The 19847-nt window shown below is 41.0% G+C and overlaps 1 protein-coding gene across 1 annotated transcript in view; it reads right to left on the reverse strand.

The window, feature by feature from the left end:
• Positions 1–1642: 1642 nt before the first annotated feature.
• The window catches only part of HS3ST2 (heparan sulfate-glucosamine 3-sulfotransferase 2), a 112941-nt gene continuing 94736 nt past the window's right edge, over positions 1643–19847 (reverse strand). Inside the window, exon 2 of the mRNA XM_081554546.1 lies at positions 1643–3028. Within this exon, the coding sequence (XP_081410672.1) occupies positions 2410–3028 (619 nt within the window). The 3' untranslated portion in view covers positions 1643–2409. The remainder of the gene's footprint in view (positions 3029–19847) is intronic.

Here is a 19847-nt window from a genome sequence, read left to right on the forward strand (position 1 = left end):
CACAGAGCTAATATCTCAGGCTTTTGTAAGTCTTGTAAGTCAGCTTCTTATTTTCAGGAGCATTCCATGATGCCTGACAGAGCAGACAAAGGGCAAGGGGGCCCTGGAGGTTCAGCAATCCTTCCCAGCTACCCGTGGGTCCTGTGGAGCTATCTGGCAAGTATCCCAGAAGTCCAGTTCCATGGGACATTCCTGTCCACGTCACCAGACTCCCAACATCCATTCATCCACTTACACATTCATCCCTCAAACATTTGCCTTGTGCCTACTGCATATCAGCAAGATGCAGTCTTGACTCTCAGGGAGTTCAGGGTCTATGGTCAAGACAGGTATTTATGACAAGTAACGATACTCTAGTGTGATAAAAGCTGGACCTGAGATGTATACAAACTACCAAGTGCAGAAGAGCAAGCACGTAACTCAGCTTGGTTGGGGAAGGCTGCACAAATATCAAGCCAGAGACACTTGAGTGAAGTCTTATGGGAGCAGGGGTTTCCATTAGCTGGAGATGCCTGGGGGCAAGCAAGGCACGGATACAGAAAATGTCAAGAAAAGGCACACAGTTCTGTAAGACTGGAGCAGAGGGTGACGAGGGAGAAGCAGGCAACCCCAAAACTGCCATTGGTGTTGTCCCAAGCACCATGCTGGAGGATTCGGACTTTATTCTGAGGCCATGGTACATACTCAAAGCAGGCCTGTGAACTCAAATGCCTTACAGGGGTCACTGTAAGGCATTACAATGCCTTACAGGATGATTAGGGGGTACAGTTGGGGACTGAAAAATCAAGGCGTGCAGGTCCCATCCGAGGTGGCAGTCATGAAGCACAGGCTCAGCTGGCCAAGTCTCCATGTCACACTGAGTAAAGTAAGTTGGACAGGGAAAGAAAATATCGTATGATGTTGCTTATATGTGGAATCTAAAAAATGGTACAAATGAACTTATTTACACAACAGAAATAGAGTCACAGATGTAGAAAACGATCTTATGGTTACTGGGGGAAAAGTTAGGGGGAGGGATAAATTGTGAGATTGGGATTGACATATATACACTACTATATGTAAAATAAAGGACCTACTGTATAGTACAGGGAACTCTATTCAAATACTCCGTAATGACCTATATGGGGAAAAAAATCTAAAAAAGAGTGGGCATATATATATATATATATATATATATACATGCACACACACACACACATATATATGATTCATTTTGCTGTATAGCAGGAATGAACACAACACTGTAAATCAACTATACTCCAATAAAAATAATTTAAAAAGAAGCTGGAAATCCATATTTTAGATGAACACTCCCAAGTTTGTAATGTGGGAAGTTATTTCAAAATGTCAAGCTGGCCAAGCAAAAACATGTCTGATGTCCTGTCAGCCTCTAGTCTGGCTTCACTTCAGATGTAAAGCTTAAGCGGAGAGCTGACACCATCAGACTATGTTTCAGAAAGAGGATGCCCCCACAGGTCTCCCCAGCCTTTGTCAGCAAGAACCACTGCTCCTTCCTCCACCCCCTTGCTTCTCCTCTCACTGCCCTCCCACACCATCCCCAGGACAGCTCCACCTTGCTGGGAGGAGCTGGAAGAATGAGCCATGCCCCAGGCCTGACTCACAGAGAAAGCCCAGCCATAAGGACACGAGAGAGCCGTATTTATTTCACATGGACAAGCATGATTCCATTGCATGCTGAACATGAAAGCTCGCGTGAGGAAAGTACCCGTAACAGCAGAATTATGTGCTTTTGTCCACAGGGAGCAGGGAGAATCACAGGGTGGTTTTCAAAGACAGTTCCCGTTCAAGCAGAGTTGAAACCACAGGCTTTGAAATCACTGGTTTTTTTCATCAGCAAAGGGACTGTCTCCTAAGAGTGGCCAGGGGGAACACTTCCAGCTCCACAATCTCTCCATGAGCTCCTAAGGTCAGGAGGACGAGGCTGGTCCCCATTCATCACCCAGGGTGGCTCCAGAGAGTTAAGCTCAGAGGGGAGGTACATGCCACTCGGAATTAACAAGCCCACTCCAGGGTGGACAGTGACGGGATAGACTGCTGTGTTCATAGCAACAGAACCATCACCACTTATAATATGTATCTATAATCAGAAGATCTGTGCTTCCTAAAACAATTTCCCAAGGCCTCTTATGGGCTGAAGGGAAACTGTTAGGAACTGACAGGATGTGCCAGAAATAGATCAACTTTGCCTGGACAGACTGGGGAGAGCAAGTGGCAGGGACCCCCCTCCCTGGTCTCTTGGCCTTTAGCTGGGCTTCCCCATTCCAAGAGGATGGAACGCAAGAGGGGAATAGGGGCTGGAGCCCGGATTCGCTGAGGGAAGAGGGTCAGAGGCTCTCGGGGCAAACTTCATGGAAGAGACTAGCAGAAGAGCCCTTGAATCTCCCTGGCTCATTCCCACCTGAAGTCCTGCCCAACAGCTTCATAAAATTTAATATTATATGGTCTATAAAATTCCCGGAGTTGGTCTATCACTTCAGGGTCGATCTGTACATGAGTTCTGCCTTTTGATTTGCCCAGGCATCGAGGCAGGAGGCTCGATTCTGTTTTTTTCAAGCAAGGGAATCCTTTGGTCTTGTTGAAGTAGAAGTGCTTGTCCGTGATAAGCCTCTTAATGCCCAGGAAGTCCTGGACGCGCCCCATCTCCCCGGCCGGGTCGGTGATGAGCCGCTCGCCGCTGACGAAGTGGATCTGAGCCAGCGGGAAGTAACGCAGCCAGCTCTCCAGGTGCAGCGCGTACATGCCGATGCGGATGGCGTTCCAGGACACGTCCACCAGGCCCAGCGTGCGGTTGCGGAACGAGAGGCCCTCGAACGTAGGGATGTCCGGCTTCTTGGAGAGCGTCTGGGTGTAATCCGAGATGGCGCGGGTCACCGGGTTCCGTACGACCACGATCAGCTTGGTGTCTCGGGACATGTTGAAGATCCGGCGAGGGGCCTCTTGAGTGACAAAATAGCTGGGGGTCTTTTCCAGTGTGATCTGACTCTCGAGGGTCCTAGGCATGAGGCTCCTGTGGGGCAGAAATGCACATGATCAGCCACGGCTTTGCTGGGGGCCTCCAGGAGATCACTTCCCTCCACCCAGCTCCCCAGGGGATCCCCCTCTTCTCTGTGACATTTGAGCCTCGCCTGTTCTCATCTGATGAAGCACCTGTTTTAACTCTTGTTGACCCCTTTTCCAAAGTCTTTAACAGTTTAAGACAAGAACCAATCTAAATGTCCATCAGTATGGGTTAGATACATGATGGAATAGCCAATTAATACAGTTGGGTAGATCTGTATGTACTGTAATGGAATGATTTCCAAGATTTAGTGCTTAAATGAAAAAAGGCAAGACGCAGCTTGTTTATCTGGGGAAAGATACCAAGAAACCAATAAAAGTAATTGCTTCTGGGGAGGGGCCTTGAGTGGGAGCAGAGCAGGGAGGTCAGGGATAAATGAGAATTACTTTTTATTGTGTAATCTTTTACGCTGCTTGAAATTTTTATTGTGCTTATTACATATTCAAAAAATACAAAGGAAGCCACCGAATATTGTGCTGGCAAAAGATACCTCTCCAAATATATTAAGAAAGTCTTTTGGGGAGAGGAAAGGCATGTTTTGTAGGAATAGCATGTGTTTTTGAAATGAGTTCTGATGTCTTTTCCTGCTGAAATACATCTGAAGTATATCCCTGGTAAAAGACTGAAGAAGCACAGAATTTCAGGTTGGGTGGGTGGGGGGAGGGGCTCAGTCGGAAGCCCAGTAATGCAACCTCTTGCTCTCTTCTTAATTTTCTGGTTCTGCTTAAGATTTAAGGGAGGATGGCAGGACAAGCTGATGTCTCCTTCTCACGTGTATCTCTTTCAGGTCCTCGTAAAGGGGAACACCTCTGGCTCCCAGTCGCTACTTCTTTCTGAAAGTTGTGTTTTACCCTTAACTTTATATAGTGAAGGATAGAGGAGCCTGGCATGCTGCAGTTCATGGGGCTGCAAAGAGTTGGACACATGACTTAGTGACTGAACAATGACAGCAAAGTTTTTCTTAATCTTGGCTGCACATTAGATCACCCAAGAAGTTAAAAAAAAAAAAAAAAGGAAGATGGTTCTTTTGAGGTCCTAGCCTGCCATCTTCTCGATCAGTTGGCCCCTGAATAAAGTCTCTGTCTTGCCTCAGCCCCTCATCTCTCAGATTCATTGGCCTGTCGTACACCAAGCAGAACAAGCTTGGACTCAGTATCAATTTGGCTTAGCCAGCCAGAAGACTTGCTGCTCGTGGCTAGCTGATCCTGATCAAGGAATGTTGGGGCAAGACCCTAGCAGCTGCTGGGACCATTTGTCCTGAGGTTCTTTCTTTCAAGATTCCCTGCAGTGGCCTGGCTGCCCCCAGTGCTTGGCAGTTGAGAAAGGAACAGGCAAACTTCTACTAGTTGACAGACTTGGATTTTGTTTGTAGAGATTCATTAACAACAAACCCAGCCTTGCTGAGATAGGTGTTCTAAAATATCTTCAGAAACTTGATAGCTTCCAACTCAGTTCAAAACTGAGTAAGCATCCAAGTAGAGAACAAGATGGCAGAGGAGTAGGTGGATGTGGAGTACATCTCTCTCCACAGATACATCAGGAATACACCTTCAGACACAGAAGTGCATGCAGAACACCAGCTGAGAGCAGACAGGGGTACCTGACCAGCAGAAAATAATAATACAGACCCACGCAAAACTCAAGATCAAGCCTTGAGCCTTTGGAGTGGGAGCACTGACTCCAAGACCCTAGACTATGAGAGAACTAACCCTAGGGGTATCAAATAGTGAGAACTCACACAAAGGAAATCACTTGAATACAAGACCTGGCATCACTCAACCACCAGTAGCAGCCTGTGCAGGACGCCTCATCTAAACAACAAACAAAACAAAAATACAAATGAAATCATCAGCAGACAGGATTACCACCTCACTCTCCCTTGCCCATCAGAGGAAAAACAAACAAACAAGCAAAAACTCAGCACAAATCTCACCCTATACAAAGCTTACACAAACCACTGGACCAACCTTAGGAAGGCAGAAACCAAAAGGAAGAAAGAATTCAACTCTGAAGGCTGGGAAAAGGAGACTTCAAACACAGTAAGTTAAAAAAAAATTAATGAAAAAGCAGAGAAATGCTACGCAAATGAAGGAACAAACTAGTCCAAATAAATGAAGAGGAAATAGGCAAACTACCTGAAAAAGAATTCAGAATAATGATAGTAAAGATGATCAAAAACCTTGACAACAAAATGGAGAAAACTCAAGAATCAATTAACAAAGACCTAGAAGAATTAAAGAATAAACATGCAGAGACAAACAACAAAATTACTGAAGTTAAACATACTCTAGAAGGAATCAATAGCACAACATCTGAGGCAGAAGAACGAATCAGTGAGCTGGAAGATAAAATGGTGGAAATAACTTCTGAAGAGCAGAATAAAGTAAAAAGAATGAAAAGAACTGAAGATAGTCTCAGAAACCTCTGGGACAATATCAAACACATCAACATTCAAATTATAGGGGTCCCAGAAGAAGAAGAGAAAAAGAAAGGGTATGAGAAAAATTTTGAAGAGATTATAGTTGAAAATTTCCCCAATATGGAAAAGGAAATAATCAATCAAGTCCAAGAGGTGTAAAGCATCCCATATAGGATAAACCCAAGGAGAAACACAACAAATACATACTAATCAAGTTAACAAAGACTAAAACATAAAGAAACAATATTAAAATCAGCAAGGGAAAAGCAACAAGTAACATACAAGGGAAACCCCATATGCTGAACAGCTGATCTTTCAGCAGAAACTCTGCAGGCCAGAAGGGGATGACAGGATATATTTAAAGTACTGAAAGGGAAAAATCTACAACAAAGTTTACTGTACCCAACAAGGTTCTCATTCAAAATTGATGGAGAAATAAAAAGCTTTTCAGACAAGCAAAAGTTAAGAGAATTCAGTACTATCAAACCAGCTTTACAACAAATGTTAAAGGGACTTATATAGTCAAGAAATACAAGAGAAGAGAAAAGATCTACAAAATCAACCCCAAACAATTAAGAAAATAGCAATAAGAACATATGTGTCAATAATTACTTTAAATGTAAATGGATTAAATGCTCCAACCAAAAGACATAGAATGGCTAAATGGATACAAAAACAAGACCCATATATATGCTATCTACAAGAAACCCACTTCAGATCTCAAGACACATATAGACTGAAAGTGAGAGGATGGAAAAATATATTCCATGCAATTGGGAAGCAAAGGAAAGCTGGAGTAGCAATCCTCATGTCAGACAAAATAGACCTTAAAATAAAGATTACAAGAGATAAGGAAAGACACTACATAATGATCAAGGGATCAATCCAAGAGAAAGACATAACAATTGTAAATATCTATGCACCCAACATAGGAGCACCTCAATACATAAGACAAACACTAACAGACATAAAAGGAAAAGTTGACAGTAACACAGTAATAGTAGGAGACTTTAACATCCCACTCATACCAATGGACAGATCATCAAAACAGAAAATTAATGAGGAAACACAAGTCTTAAATGATACATTAGATGAGATGGATCTCATTGACAACTTCAGGACATTCCATCCAAATGCAGAAGAATACACCTTCTTCTCAAGGGTACATGGAACATTGTCCAGGATAGACCACATGGGTCACAAATCAAACCTCAGTAAACTTAAGAAAATTGAAATCCTATCAAGCATCTTCTCCAACCACAACGCTATGAGAGTAGATATCAATTACAAGAAAAAACTAAAAAACACAAACACATGGAGATTAAACACCACTTTTCTAAATAACCAACAGGTTACTGAAGAAATCAAAAGGGAAATAAAAAAAATTATAGAAAAAAATGACAATGAAAACATGACTCAAAACCTATGGGATGCAGCAAAAGCAGTCCTAACAGGGAAGTTTATTGCAATACAATCCTACCTCAAGAAACAAGAACAACATTGAATAGACAACCTAACTTTACACCTAAAACAACTGGAAAAAGAAGAACAAAAACCCCCCAAAATTAGTACAAAGAAAGAAATCATAAAGATCTGAGCAGAAATAAATGAAACAGAAATGAAAGAAACAATAGCAAAGATTAATAAAACTAAAAGCTGGTTCTTTGAGAAGATAAACAAAATTGACAAACCTTTAGATAGACTCTTCAAGAAAGAAAGAGAGAAGAATCAAATCAACAAAATTAGAAATGAAAAAGGAGAGATTACAACAGACGAGGGAGAAATACAAAGGATTAAAAGAGACTATTATAAAAAAACTATATGGCAATAAAATGGATAACCTGAAAGAAATGGACAGATTCTTAGAAAAGTTCAATCTTTCAAGACTGAACTGGGAAGAAATAGAAATTATGAACAACCCAATTACAAGCACTGAAATTGAAGCTGTGATTAAAAATCTCCCCAAAAACAAAAGCCCAGGAACAGATGGCTTCACAAGAGAATTCTATCAAACATTTAGAGAAGAGCTAATGCCTATCCCTCTAAAACTCTTCCAAAAAATTGCAGAGGAAGGAACACTTCCAAACTCATTCTGCAAGGCCACTATCACCCTGATACCAAAACTAGACAAAGACCACACAAAAAAAGAAAACTACAGACCAATATCACTGATGAACATAGATGCAAAAATCCTCAACAAGATTCTAGCAAACAGAATTCAGCAACACATCAAAAAGCTCATACACCATGATTAAGTTGGGTTTATTTCAGGAATGCAAGGATTCTTCAATATATGCAAATCAATCAATGTGGCACACTATATTAAAAAATTGAAAGATAAAAACCATATGATAATCTCAATAGATGCAGAAAAAGCCTTTGACAAAATTCAACACCCATTTGTGATTAAAACTCTTCAAAAAATGGGCAAAGAAGGAACCTACCTCAACTTAGTAAAGGCCATATATGCTAAGCTTATAGCAAACAGTATTTGCAATGGTGAAAAACTGAAAGCATTCCCCCTAAGATCAGGAATAAGACAAGGATATCCACTTTCACCACTATTATTCAACATAGTTCTGGAAGTCCTAGCTACAGCAATCAGAGAAGAAAAAGAAAAGAAGAATCCAGATCAGAAATGAAGAAGTAAAGCTCTCACTGTTTGCAGATGACATGATAGAAAACATAGAAAACTCTAAAGACAGTATCAGAAAATTACTAGAGCTAATCAGTGAATTTAGCAAAGTTGCAGGATACAAAATCAATGCACAGAAATCACTTGTATTTCTATATACTAACAATGAAAAATCAGAAAGAGAAATTAAGGAATCAATCCCATTCACCACTGCAACAAAAAGAATTAAATATCTAAGAATAAACTTACCTAAGGAGACAAAAGAACTGTACACAGAAAATTATAAGACATTGATGAAAGAAATCAAAGATAACATAAACAGATGGAAAGATATTCCATGTTCCTGGGTAGGAAGAATCAATATTGTGAAAATGACTACATTACCAAGTGCAATCTACAGGTTCAATGCAATCCCTATCAAATTTCCAATGGCATTTTTCACAGAACTAGAACAAAAACTTTCACAATTCATATGGAAACACAAAAGATCCCAAATAGCCAAAGCAGTCTTGAGAAAGAAGAATGGAGCTGGAGGAATCAACCTTCCTGACTTCATATTATACTACAAAGCTACAGTCATCAAGACAGTATGATACTGGCACAAAAACAGAAATATAGACCAATAGAACAAGATAGAAAGCCCAGAAATAAACCCATGCACCTATAGGTACCTTATTTCTGACAAAGGAGGCAAGAATATACAACGGGGCAAAGACAGCCTCTTCAATAAATGGTGCTGGGAAAACTGGACAGCTATGTATAAAAGAAAGAAATTAGAACACTTCCTAACACCATACACAAAGATAAACTCAAAATATATTAAAGACCTAAATGTAAGACCAGAAACTATAAAACTCTTAGAGGAAAATATAGGCAGAATAGTCAATGACATAAATCAAAGCAAGATCCTCTATGACCCACCTCCCAGAGTAACATAAATAAAAACCAAAGTAAACAAGTGGGACCTGATTAAACTTAAAACCTTCTGCACAGCAAAGGAAACTATAAGCAAGGTGAAAAGACAACCCTCAGAAAGGGAGAAAATAATAGCAAATGAAACTGACAAAGGATTAATTTCCAAAATATACAAGCATCTCATACAACTCCATGCCAGAAAAACAAACAACCTAATCAAAAAGTGGGGGAAAGACCTAAACAGACATTTCTCCAAAGAAGACATACAGATGGCTAACAAACACGTGAAAAGATGCTCAACATCTTTCATTATTAGAGAAATGCAAATCAAAACCACAATGAGATATCACTTCACACCGGTTTGAATGACCATCATCAAAAAATCTGCAAACAACTACTGAGTCCTGTGTCTCCGTGCTCGGCAACTAGAGAGCAGCCCCTACCCACCACAACAGATAAAGCCTGCATGCAGCAACCAAGACCCAGCACAGCCAAAAATAAATAAATTAAAAACAAAACAAAAAAATCTTCCAATCCATGAATGTGGTATCTCTCTCCATTGATCTATTTTATAGGTTTTAATTTCTCTCAGAATTTTTTGGAATGGATTTTAGCAGATAGAGATATACTTTGTTACCCTTACTTAAAAATATTTTATTACTGATGCCATTGTACATTTTTTAAACTGCGTTTTTCAATTGTTTTATTTCAAGTCTATAAACTTGTATCCTGGAAAACTCAAAAAAAAAAAAAAATCTGCCAACAGTAAATGCCGGAGAGGGTGTGGAGAAAAGGGAATGCTCTTGCACTGTTGGTGGGAATGTAAATTGATACAGCCACTATGGAATAAGGTATCAGTTCAGTTCAGTCGCTCAGTCGTGTCCGACTCTTTGCGACCCCATGAATTGCAGCACGCCAGGCCTCTCTGTCCATCACCAACTCCCGGAGTCTACCCAAACCCATGTTCATCGAGTCGGTGATGCCATCCAACCATCTCATCCGCTGTCATCCCCTTCTCCTCCCGCCCCCAATCCTACCCAGCATTAGGGTCTTTTCCAATGAGTCAACCCTTCGCATGAGGTGGCCAAAGTATTGGAGTTTCAGCTTCAGCATCAGACCTTCCAATGAACACCCAGGATTGATCTCTTTTAGGATGGATTGACTGGATCTCCTTGCAGTCCAAGGGACTCTCAAGAGTCTTCTCCAACACCACAGCTCAAAAGCATCAATTCTGCTGCGCTCAGCTTTCTTCACCGTCCAACTCTCACATCCATACGTGACCACTGGAAAAACCATAGCCTTGACTAGACGGACTTTTGTTGGCAAAGTAATGTCTCTGCTTTTAAATATGCTATCTAGGTTGGCCATAACCTTCCTTCCAAGGAGTAAGCGTCTTTTAATTTCATGGCTGCAGTCACCATCAGCAGTGATTCTGGAGCCCAAAAAAGTAAAGTCTGACACTGTTTCCACTGTTTCCCCATCTATTTCCCATGGAGTGATGGGACCAGATGCCATGATCTTAGTTTTCTGAACGTTGAGCTTTAAGCCAACTTTTTCACTCTCCTCCTTCACCTTCATCAAGAGGCTCTTTAGTTCTTCTTCACTCTCTGCCATAAGGGTGGTGTCATCTGCATATCTGAGGTTATTGATATTTCTCCTGGCAATCTTGATTCCAGCTTGTGTTTCTTCCAGCCCGGCGTTTCTCACGATGTACTCTGCATATAAGTTAAATAAGCAGGGTGACAATATACAGCCTTGACGTACTCCTTTTCCTATTTGGAACCAGTCTGTTGTTCCATGTCCAGTTCTAACTGTTGCTTCCTGACCTGCATACAGGTTTCTCAAGAGACAGGTCAGATGGTCTGGTATTCCCATCTCTTTCAGAATTTTCCACAGTTTATTGTGATCCACACAGTCAAAGGCTTTGGCATAGTCAATAAAGCAGAAATAGATGTTTTTCTGGAACTCTCTTGCTTTTTCGATGATCCAGCGGATATTGGCAATTTGATCTCTGGTTCCTCTGCCTTTTCTAAAACCAGCTGGAATAAGGTATGGCGATTCCTTAAAAAACTAGGAATAAAACCACCGTATGACCCAGCAATCTCACTCCTAGATAGATACCCTGAGGAAAACAAAATTGAAAAAGACACATGTATCCCATTGTTCACTGCAGCACTATTTACAACAACTAGAACACGGAAGCAACCTAGATGTCCATTGACAGATGAATGGATAAAGAAGCTGTGGTACATACACAATGGAATATTACTCAGCCACAAAAAGGAACACATTTGAGTCAGTTCTGATGAAGTGGATGAACCTAGAACCTATTATACAGAGTGAAGTGAGTCAGAAAGAGAAAGATAAATATTGTATTCTAATGCACATATATGGAACCTAGAAAAATGGTACTGAAGACTTTATTTACAGGGCAGCAATAGAGAAACAGACATAGAAAATAGACTTATGGACATGGGGAGAGGGGAGGAGAGGGTGAGATGTATGGAAAGAGTAACATGGAAACTTATATTGCCGTGTGTAAAATAGATAGCCAACGGGAATTTGCTGTATGGCTCAGGAAACTCAGACAGGGGCTCTGTATCAACCTAGAGGGGTGGGATGGGGAGGGAGATGGGAGGGGGGTTCAAAAGGGAGGAGATATATGTATACCTATGGCTGATTCATGTTGAGGTTTGACAGAAAACAACAAAATTCTGTATAGCAATTTTCCTTCAATAAAAAAATAAATTAAAAAATACACAGATGTCTGAGCCCCATTCTAGACTAACTTATTAAAAATATTTGGGTTCTTTTCTGAAGCTCCTCAGATTATTTCAATGTGAAAATAAAGGTGAGAACCACCAATACACAACCACCCTTCCCCCACTCCCCATTCTTTTGTTTAAAACTGTTTATTTTGTTTATTTATCTATTTTTGGTGGTGCTGCACGACATGTGGGATCTTAGTTCCTTGACAAGGCATCAAACTCATGCCCCTGCATTGGAAGTGTAGGGCCTTAACCACTGGACCATCAGGGAAGTGCCACCCTTCACCTGTTCCTAACACTATGGCTTCCCAGACCCCACAGCAGGCAGCTTCACAGTCCTATGGAATAGAGGCACCTGGTGTCTAGTCTTCTTTGTCCCACCCCATAGTCATCTCTTCAGTAACCTGGTCTCACAGGTCTTTGGCCAAATATCTCCATTTTCTCTTCCCATTTAGCAAACTCTTCTTCATGGCCATATGTTAGGTTTTGTCCTTGGAATTGATCTAATTCTGAAAAGGTTCACTCTGAAATTCTACTCTAGGGCTATGTCGTGGATTGAATGATGATCTTCCAAAAGATACGTTCCCCCAGAACCTATGAATGAGACCTTATTTGGAAAAAGAGTCTTTGCAGAAGGAAGTAAATTAAGGATCTCAAGATGAGATCATGTTGGACTAGGGTTCCTTGTAAGGAATATCCTTAGAAGAGAAGAGAAGGAGAGAAGAGACACACAGAGAAGAGGAGATGTGAGGATGAAGGCAGAGCACGCAGTGATATGTCTACAAGCCAAGAAATGACAAGCATTGTTGGCAGCCGACAGAAGCCAGGAGAGAAGCATGGAGTAGATTCTTCCTCAGAGTCTCCAAGATGAACCAACCCTGCTGATAATTTGCTTTTAAGGATTCTGGCTTCCAAATCTGAAAGAATAAATCTCCACTGTTTTAAGACACCTCCTTTCAGGGCATTTGTCATGATGGCCACAGGAAATAAATGTAGACCATAACCTTCTTTCTTTCTGTCTTTACCATAGTCTCAGATTCATTGTACCTGATCTTCAAATTCATCTTATTTCACTTTCTTTTTTATTTCACTTTCTTCTAAACCTTCTCTGGACCCAGGAAGCAATCATTTCCATAGCATCATCTTCACATCACCCCACCACCACCACCACCATTAGTCCCAGAGGACAAGTTATACAGGGGCTCACCTGCCCACCTGTGCTCTCAGATCCCTCCCCCCCTGCCCCTGACTCCGCTGCCTTCCGTACAAACCTCCCATTTTCCCCTTGAATCTTCAAGTTCTTTTCGCAACTGAGAAGCTGATCCAACTAATATTTTGCTTCTAGGCCCAAAGTCTGTAATAGACCTTGATGGGTTGAAAATTTTAATAGTATTTATTAATGCTGAGGATATCATTCTTAGCAAATAATCACAGGCACACTTGAATAGAATTTTTTGGATTTTCTTAATCTGCCTGTATTATTTTATGATCTTGGAACACATTGTAATGAGGTGTTGGCCTTAATGACAGAGTAGATGAAATTACATATCTGTGACAGTGCATTTAAACTTAGGGACTTTCCAAGCCTTATAGGGGTATAAGGCCTTCAATACACAAAAAGTTGACCTGATAAGCCATTAAACATATTTCTTTGCAATATCCTTTAATACACCAATTAATATTCAAGAGAGGAAAACAGGTTGCAGCATTTCCTAAGCTTATCTGGCTAAGGAGCCATGGACTTTTGCCAGGAGCGCCAATTAACATCTCTCTCTGCTACCAGTTTGGAAAATTCTGACCTATTCCAGGGATCTTCAGGGTGTCACATCACTCCCCAAGCTGTGCATTAAAGTGAAGTTCCACCCTTCATAATTGGCATATCAGCTACAAAACCAAATTACAGTTACTAAGGAAGACATAAACACCATACTGTAAATAATATCATGCACAGATCATCACACCATGAGTCAAACGTGTACTTCAAAATTTCTCTGTTCCACCAAAGGACACCTTACATATTTATTTCTCATTAGGTCACTGGAATTAGGTACCTGTGTAACGGTAACATACAAAGAGACCATGTGGATACATACCTCTCTGATCTGTGGTGGGAAGGGTGCATTAGTCTTTTTCTTAAGGCTCATTTTTCCTCCTCATGCCATTGTTCAAATTTTGCTGATTTGTTTCCAGCTGCTAACAAACAGCTGAACTTTTCTCTCACCCCCATAACCCTTTTAAGCTTCAGTCTCCTTTTGTTTCTGTGTGGCTCTGCAAAAATTACAGAAAGAGTGGTCTAACCCTCACCATTTGGACTTACTGCCCATCTGTTATTTTAACCTGCTCAGCAACAATTTCCACCACATCTGGTAGTAGCCCCCAGATTTCTTTTAAAGGAACCACTCCTACTTTGGATAAACTCTTAGCAGTCCAAGGAGAGGGTGCATGACTGACAAAAAGTGTATCATGAAGACGGAAAGTGGACTGAATCTTCCAGCCAGACACAGGAGCTTGGAGGAGCCTCTCCTGCAGTCTCTCTTACCAAATCCCTCAGCTCTCTTGGTTCTTGCCCTTTCCCAGACCTGGTTTGCCCACCTTCCTCTGTAGTTCTATAAGTTACTGCACATCTTTCTAAGAGATTTGTTTTACTACTTGAAGTTAATCAGAGTCCATTTCTGTTGCTTGGAACCCAAGATTTCTAACGTGCCTTATATAACCTGGTTTTATCTCTGTGGAAGCTATGTTAAGCTAAGCTCACCCCCACTTGATTATAAACTGCATGAGGCAGGGCAGGTGCACCTTATTTGCATCTCCCTCTGCAAAGGCTACCATAGCCATGGCACAAGTAAGGTCTCCATCAGTATTTCTAAGGCTCACATGAAGCCAACAATCTAATCCAGATATGCAATGGAGCCCGCATCCCCTTTTCACATTCTCAACTCTTTCCAAATCACTGACAACCTTCCCAGGAATCTATCTCCCACTTCTCTTATTCTACGTGATCTTCCTGGATGACCCCATTCCTCCCTAGCCTTTAGCACCACCTGGGAGCTGTTACCCCTCACATGTCTGTAACTGCAGTTTCAAGTTTCCCACACTCTGGACTGGAATGTCCAACTGTCTGTGGACTGGATACCTCATCTCGGTAATGAACTTGCCATTTTCCTCCCATGCTTACTTCTCTCTTTTGCCTGTTTTTGTAGATGCTATCACCATGAATCCACTCACAAAGCATAAAACCTCACATCCTTCTTACATCTAATGTCTGTCTTCCTGGTAAGTTCTCAAGTCTCCCCCCATCTCCTGGCCCCATTCATACACCTCAGGCTCGTGTCATCTGTTCCTCTGACAATATATTTCTCTCTGACATCCAGCTTCTACTTTCTTCTCCCTTTCAATTCATTCTGAATTCAGTGTCCACCAAGGGAATCGTGCTAAAGCAAATCCATACTCTTGTGTAAATGTGACTAATGGGAACCTACTGTATAGTTCAGGGAACCCTACTCAGTGCTCTCTGGTGACCTGAAGGAGAGGGAAATCCACAAAGAGGGGATATATGTATATATAACAGCTGATTTTTGCTGTATAGTAGAAACTAATACAACATTGTAAAGCAACTATATTCCAATAAAAATTTTAAAAATAAAGTGAATGAATGCAGTCACAGACAGTGATAAAATATTTAGATGAGTCAATACTGAGAGTTGTAAACATCTTTCTCCATAAGAAGATAGGCAATCATCTGCCAAGAATGTTGGGCTCCACATTTTTGGTGTTTGCATCTTGATTCATAAAATATCTACTGAGAATACAAAAAAATAAAGCAAATCCAATCCTGTCAACTATCAGCTATTCTTAATAAAGCCCATATTTCTTGACTTGGTACTCAAGGCTGTCGTCTACCTTTCCAGAATTAATCTCTTGCCACTTCCTGGAAATCTGATGCTTATAACTGTATTGAACATAAAATTCACTCTCCAAACACACGCTGTTCTTTCATGTTTTTTTTTTTAAGACTCTGAATCATCTTTCTGGTCTCTTTCACCCTGGAAAATGTCTACTCATCTTTCCAAACCCAAAGGAAAAGGCACACCCTCTGTGAACATTTTTTTAAAAATAATTTCATGGCACTTCCTGAATCCAGCTATTAAGACTTCATCCCACTGTGTAGTACTTACTAGGTACACATCATTTCTATCAAGAGATCATCAGCATCTTGGGCGTGTTTCTTATTCATTTTTGCCTTCTTAGCGTAAATCTGGCACAACATAGGTGCTCAATAAATTGATCAAAGATTTAGTGTCAAACATAGGTGCCTATTGAGGGGTTATGTTAATAACCTACCAACTCAAGTCCTCAGAAGTTACTAGAAATTATGAAGCCTGGCCTTTTTTTGGCATTCTGGACCTGGGCAGAGGAAGGTTAGCAGATAGTCCTGGGGTGAAGGGATCATTGTGTCATTTAAAAAATTTCATCATGGCCACATGTGCTCAGGTTCATGAACTGAGGGGGAATTCAAGCTCTGCTTCAGCCAAAACCTCCCAATATAAGAAGGTAAAATGAGACTGAAAGGAACAAATCTTGTGCCATTTCTGTTTTGTTATCTGCAATGTCCTTTGCCCAAGTTCCCTCTGATGTTGAAAGAGGATAGGGCTGTGGTCACCTGTAGTGTGGCTGAAAGGGAGGAGGTGGGAAAGTCAAACTAGATGTGATAAATACCCCCACATATGCTAATGTGTGCCAAGTCACTTCAGTTGTGTCCGACTCTATGCAATCCTATGGACTGTAGCCCGCCAGCCTCTTTTGTCCATCGGATTCTCTAGACAAGAATACTAGAGTCAGGAAAAAGACAAGGGTGCCCACTCTCACCACTACTATTCAACGTAGTTTTGGCCACAGAAATCAGAGCAGAAAAAGAAATAAAAGGAATCCAGATTGGAAAAGAAGAAGTAAAACTCTCACTGTTTGCAGATGACATGATCCTCTACATAGAAAACCCTAAAGACTCCACCAGAAAATTACTAGAGCTAATCAATGAATATAGTAAAGTTGCAGGATATAAAATTAACACACAGAAATCCCTTGCATTCCTATACACTAACAACGAGAAAACAGAAAGAGAAATTAAGGAAACAATTCCATTCACCATCGCAATGAAAAGAATAAAATACTTATGAATATATCTACCTAAATAAACAAAAGACCTGTATATAGAAAACTATAAAACACTGGTGAAAGAAATCAAAGAGGACACAAATAGATGGAGAAATATACCGTGTTCATGGATCGGAAGAATCAATATAGTGAAAATGAGTATACTACCCAAAGCAATCTATTGATTCAATGCAATCCCTATCAAGCTACCAACAGTATTTTTCAGAGAACTAGAACAAATAATTTCACAATTTGTATGGAAATTCAAAAAAACCTTGAATAGCCAAAGCAATCTTGAGACAGAAGAATGGAACTGGAGGAATCAAACTGCCTGACTTCAGGCTCTACTACAAAGCCACAGTCATCAAGACAGTATGGTACTGGCACAAAGACAGAAATATAGACCAATGGAACAAAATAGAAAGCCCAGAGATAAATCCACGCACCTAGGGACACCTTATCTTTGACAAAGGAGGCAAGAATATACAATGGAGAAAAGAAAATCTCTTTAAAGAATGAAACTAGAACAATTTCTAACACCATACACAAAAATAAACTCAAAATGGATTAAAGATCTAAATGTAAGACCAGAAACTATAAAACTCCTAGAGGAAAACATAGGCAAAACACTCTCCAACATAAACCACAGCAGGATCCTCTATGACCCACCTCCTAGAATATTGGAAATAAAAGCAAACATAAACAAATGGGACCTAATTAAAATTAAAAGCTTTTGCACAACAAAGGAAACTGTAAGCAAGGTGAAAAGACAACCTTCAGAATGGGAGAAAATAATAGCAAACGAAGCAACAGACAAACAATTAATCTCAAAAATATACAAGCAACTCCTGCAGCTCAATTCCAGAAAAATAAACGACCCAATCAAAAAGTGAGCCAAAGAACTAAACAGACATTTCTCCAAAGAAGACATACAGATGGCTATCAAACACATGAAAAGATGCTCAACATCACTCATTATCAGAGAAATGCAAATCAAAACCACAATGAGGTACCATTTCGCGCCAGTCAGAATGGCTGCTATCCAAAAGTCTTACAAGCAATAAATGCTGCAGAGGGTGTGGAGAAAAGGGAACCCTCTTACACTGTTGGTAGGAATGCAAACTAGTACAGCCACTATGGAGAACAGTGTGGAGATTCCTCAAAAAACTGGAAATAGAACTGCCATATGACCCAGCAATCCCACTGCTTGGCATACACAACGAAGAAACCAGAATTGAAAGAGACATGTGTACCCCAATGTTCATCGCAGCACTGTTTATAATAGCCAGTACATGGAAGCAACCTAGATGTCCATCAGCAGACGAATGGATAAGGAAGCTGTGGTACATATACACAATGGAATATTACTCAGCCATTAAAAAGTATGCATTCGAATCAGTTCTAATGAGCTGAATGGATGAAACTGAGTGGATGAAACTGGAGCCTGTTATACAGAGTGAAGTAAGCCAGAAAGGAAAACACCAATACACTATACTAACACATATATATGGAATTTAGTAAATCGGTAAAGATAACCCTGTATGTGAGACAGCAAAAGAGACACAGATGTATAGAACAGTATTTTGGACTCTATGGGAAAGGGTGAGGGCAGGATGATATGGGAGAATGGCATTGAAGCATGTAAATGATCATATGTGATACGAATCACCAGTCCAGGTTCGATGCATGATACACGGTGCTCGGGTCTGGTGCACCCAGAGGGATGGGATGGGGAGGGAGCTGGGGTGGGGGTTCTGGAAGGGGCAAACATGTACACCCATGGCAGATTCATGTCAATGTATGGCAAAACCAATACAATACTGTCAAGTAAAAAAATAGATTAAAAAAAAAAAAGAATACTAGAGTGGGTTGCCATGCCCTCTTCCAGAGGATCTTCCTGATCCAGGGATCAAACCCTCATCTCTTATGTCTTCTGCATTGGCAGGTGGGTTCTTTACCACTAGTGCCACTTGGCCAGTCCCATACCACCGCACCAGAGTAATTAAATCAGAATCTCTGGGTGGGTGCAGAGGCCTGGGCACCTGCAACTTTAAAGCTCCCCAGCTGATTCCAGGGGGCCCCCAGGGCTAAGAACCATGGTTGAGGACTGCATGTTCTTTTTGCTGCATAGCCTTCAATACAGTAGCTCAGAAGTGTTTTCTCCTTAGAGGAAAAGAATCTCGGTATATTCAGCTTCAGTGGGTTTAGGGTGCAGCCCAGGAGCCTACATTTTTAACAAGCCCCCTGCTCCATGACTCATGACTAGAGAAGCTTGGGTAGCACGGTCTTAATAAAATACACCCTCATAAGTAATGTGATCACACTCATTGCTACCTAAGACGTTAAATATTTATTCAAAGGATATCTCTGCCCTCCCCGAGCCCAACCATAGACTGGAAGTTCCAAGAGAAGAGCACTGGTGTGTCTTTTTCTCGGTTGTACTGCCACTTAGTAGGGGCATAGTCAATATTTGCTGAAGAGAGAAAAAAAAAAAAAGGCAAGGCTTTAGTCTGGAACAATGAGAAAGTAGCATATTTGTGTGTGCTGGTGGAGATCTGTGCCCCAAAGTCCATTTTATGTCTTCTCCCCGAGGGAAAATATCACAGACTTCTCTGTCCCTTACCAAAAGAAGAAAGAAAGAAAAAAAAATCCAAATACTGTCTTGTCAGTTTGAGACTCTCCGGAAATGGCATTTTCTGACCTACTCAGTGGAACAGCGGCAGCTCTTGTGGCCCCACCGTCCACACGGGGACGTGGTGTTCACGGCTGGCTTACCCGGATTATCACCGGAAGGGTTCACCGGAAGATTTCCTTTCCGGCTAAATCTGTACACCCCATGACTGTGCTCTAAAAGGCCTGGCTGCCTGGGGGACTTTGGTG

This window comes from Giraffa tippelskirchi, chromosome 13, assembly GCF_054371585.1.
Source record: "Giraffa tippelskirchi isolate mGirTip1 chromosome 13, T2T-mGirTip1v1.2.pri, whole genome shotgun sequence".
In the NCBI taxonomy this organism is placed as follows: Eukaryota; Metazoa; Chordata; class Mammalia; order Artiodactyla; family Giraffidae; genus Giraffa; species Giraffa tippelskirchi.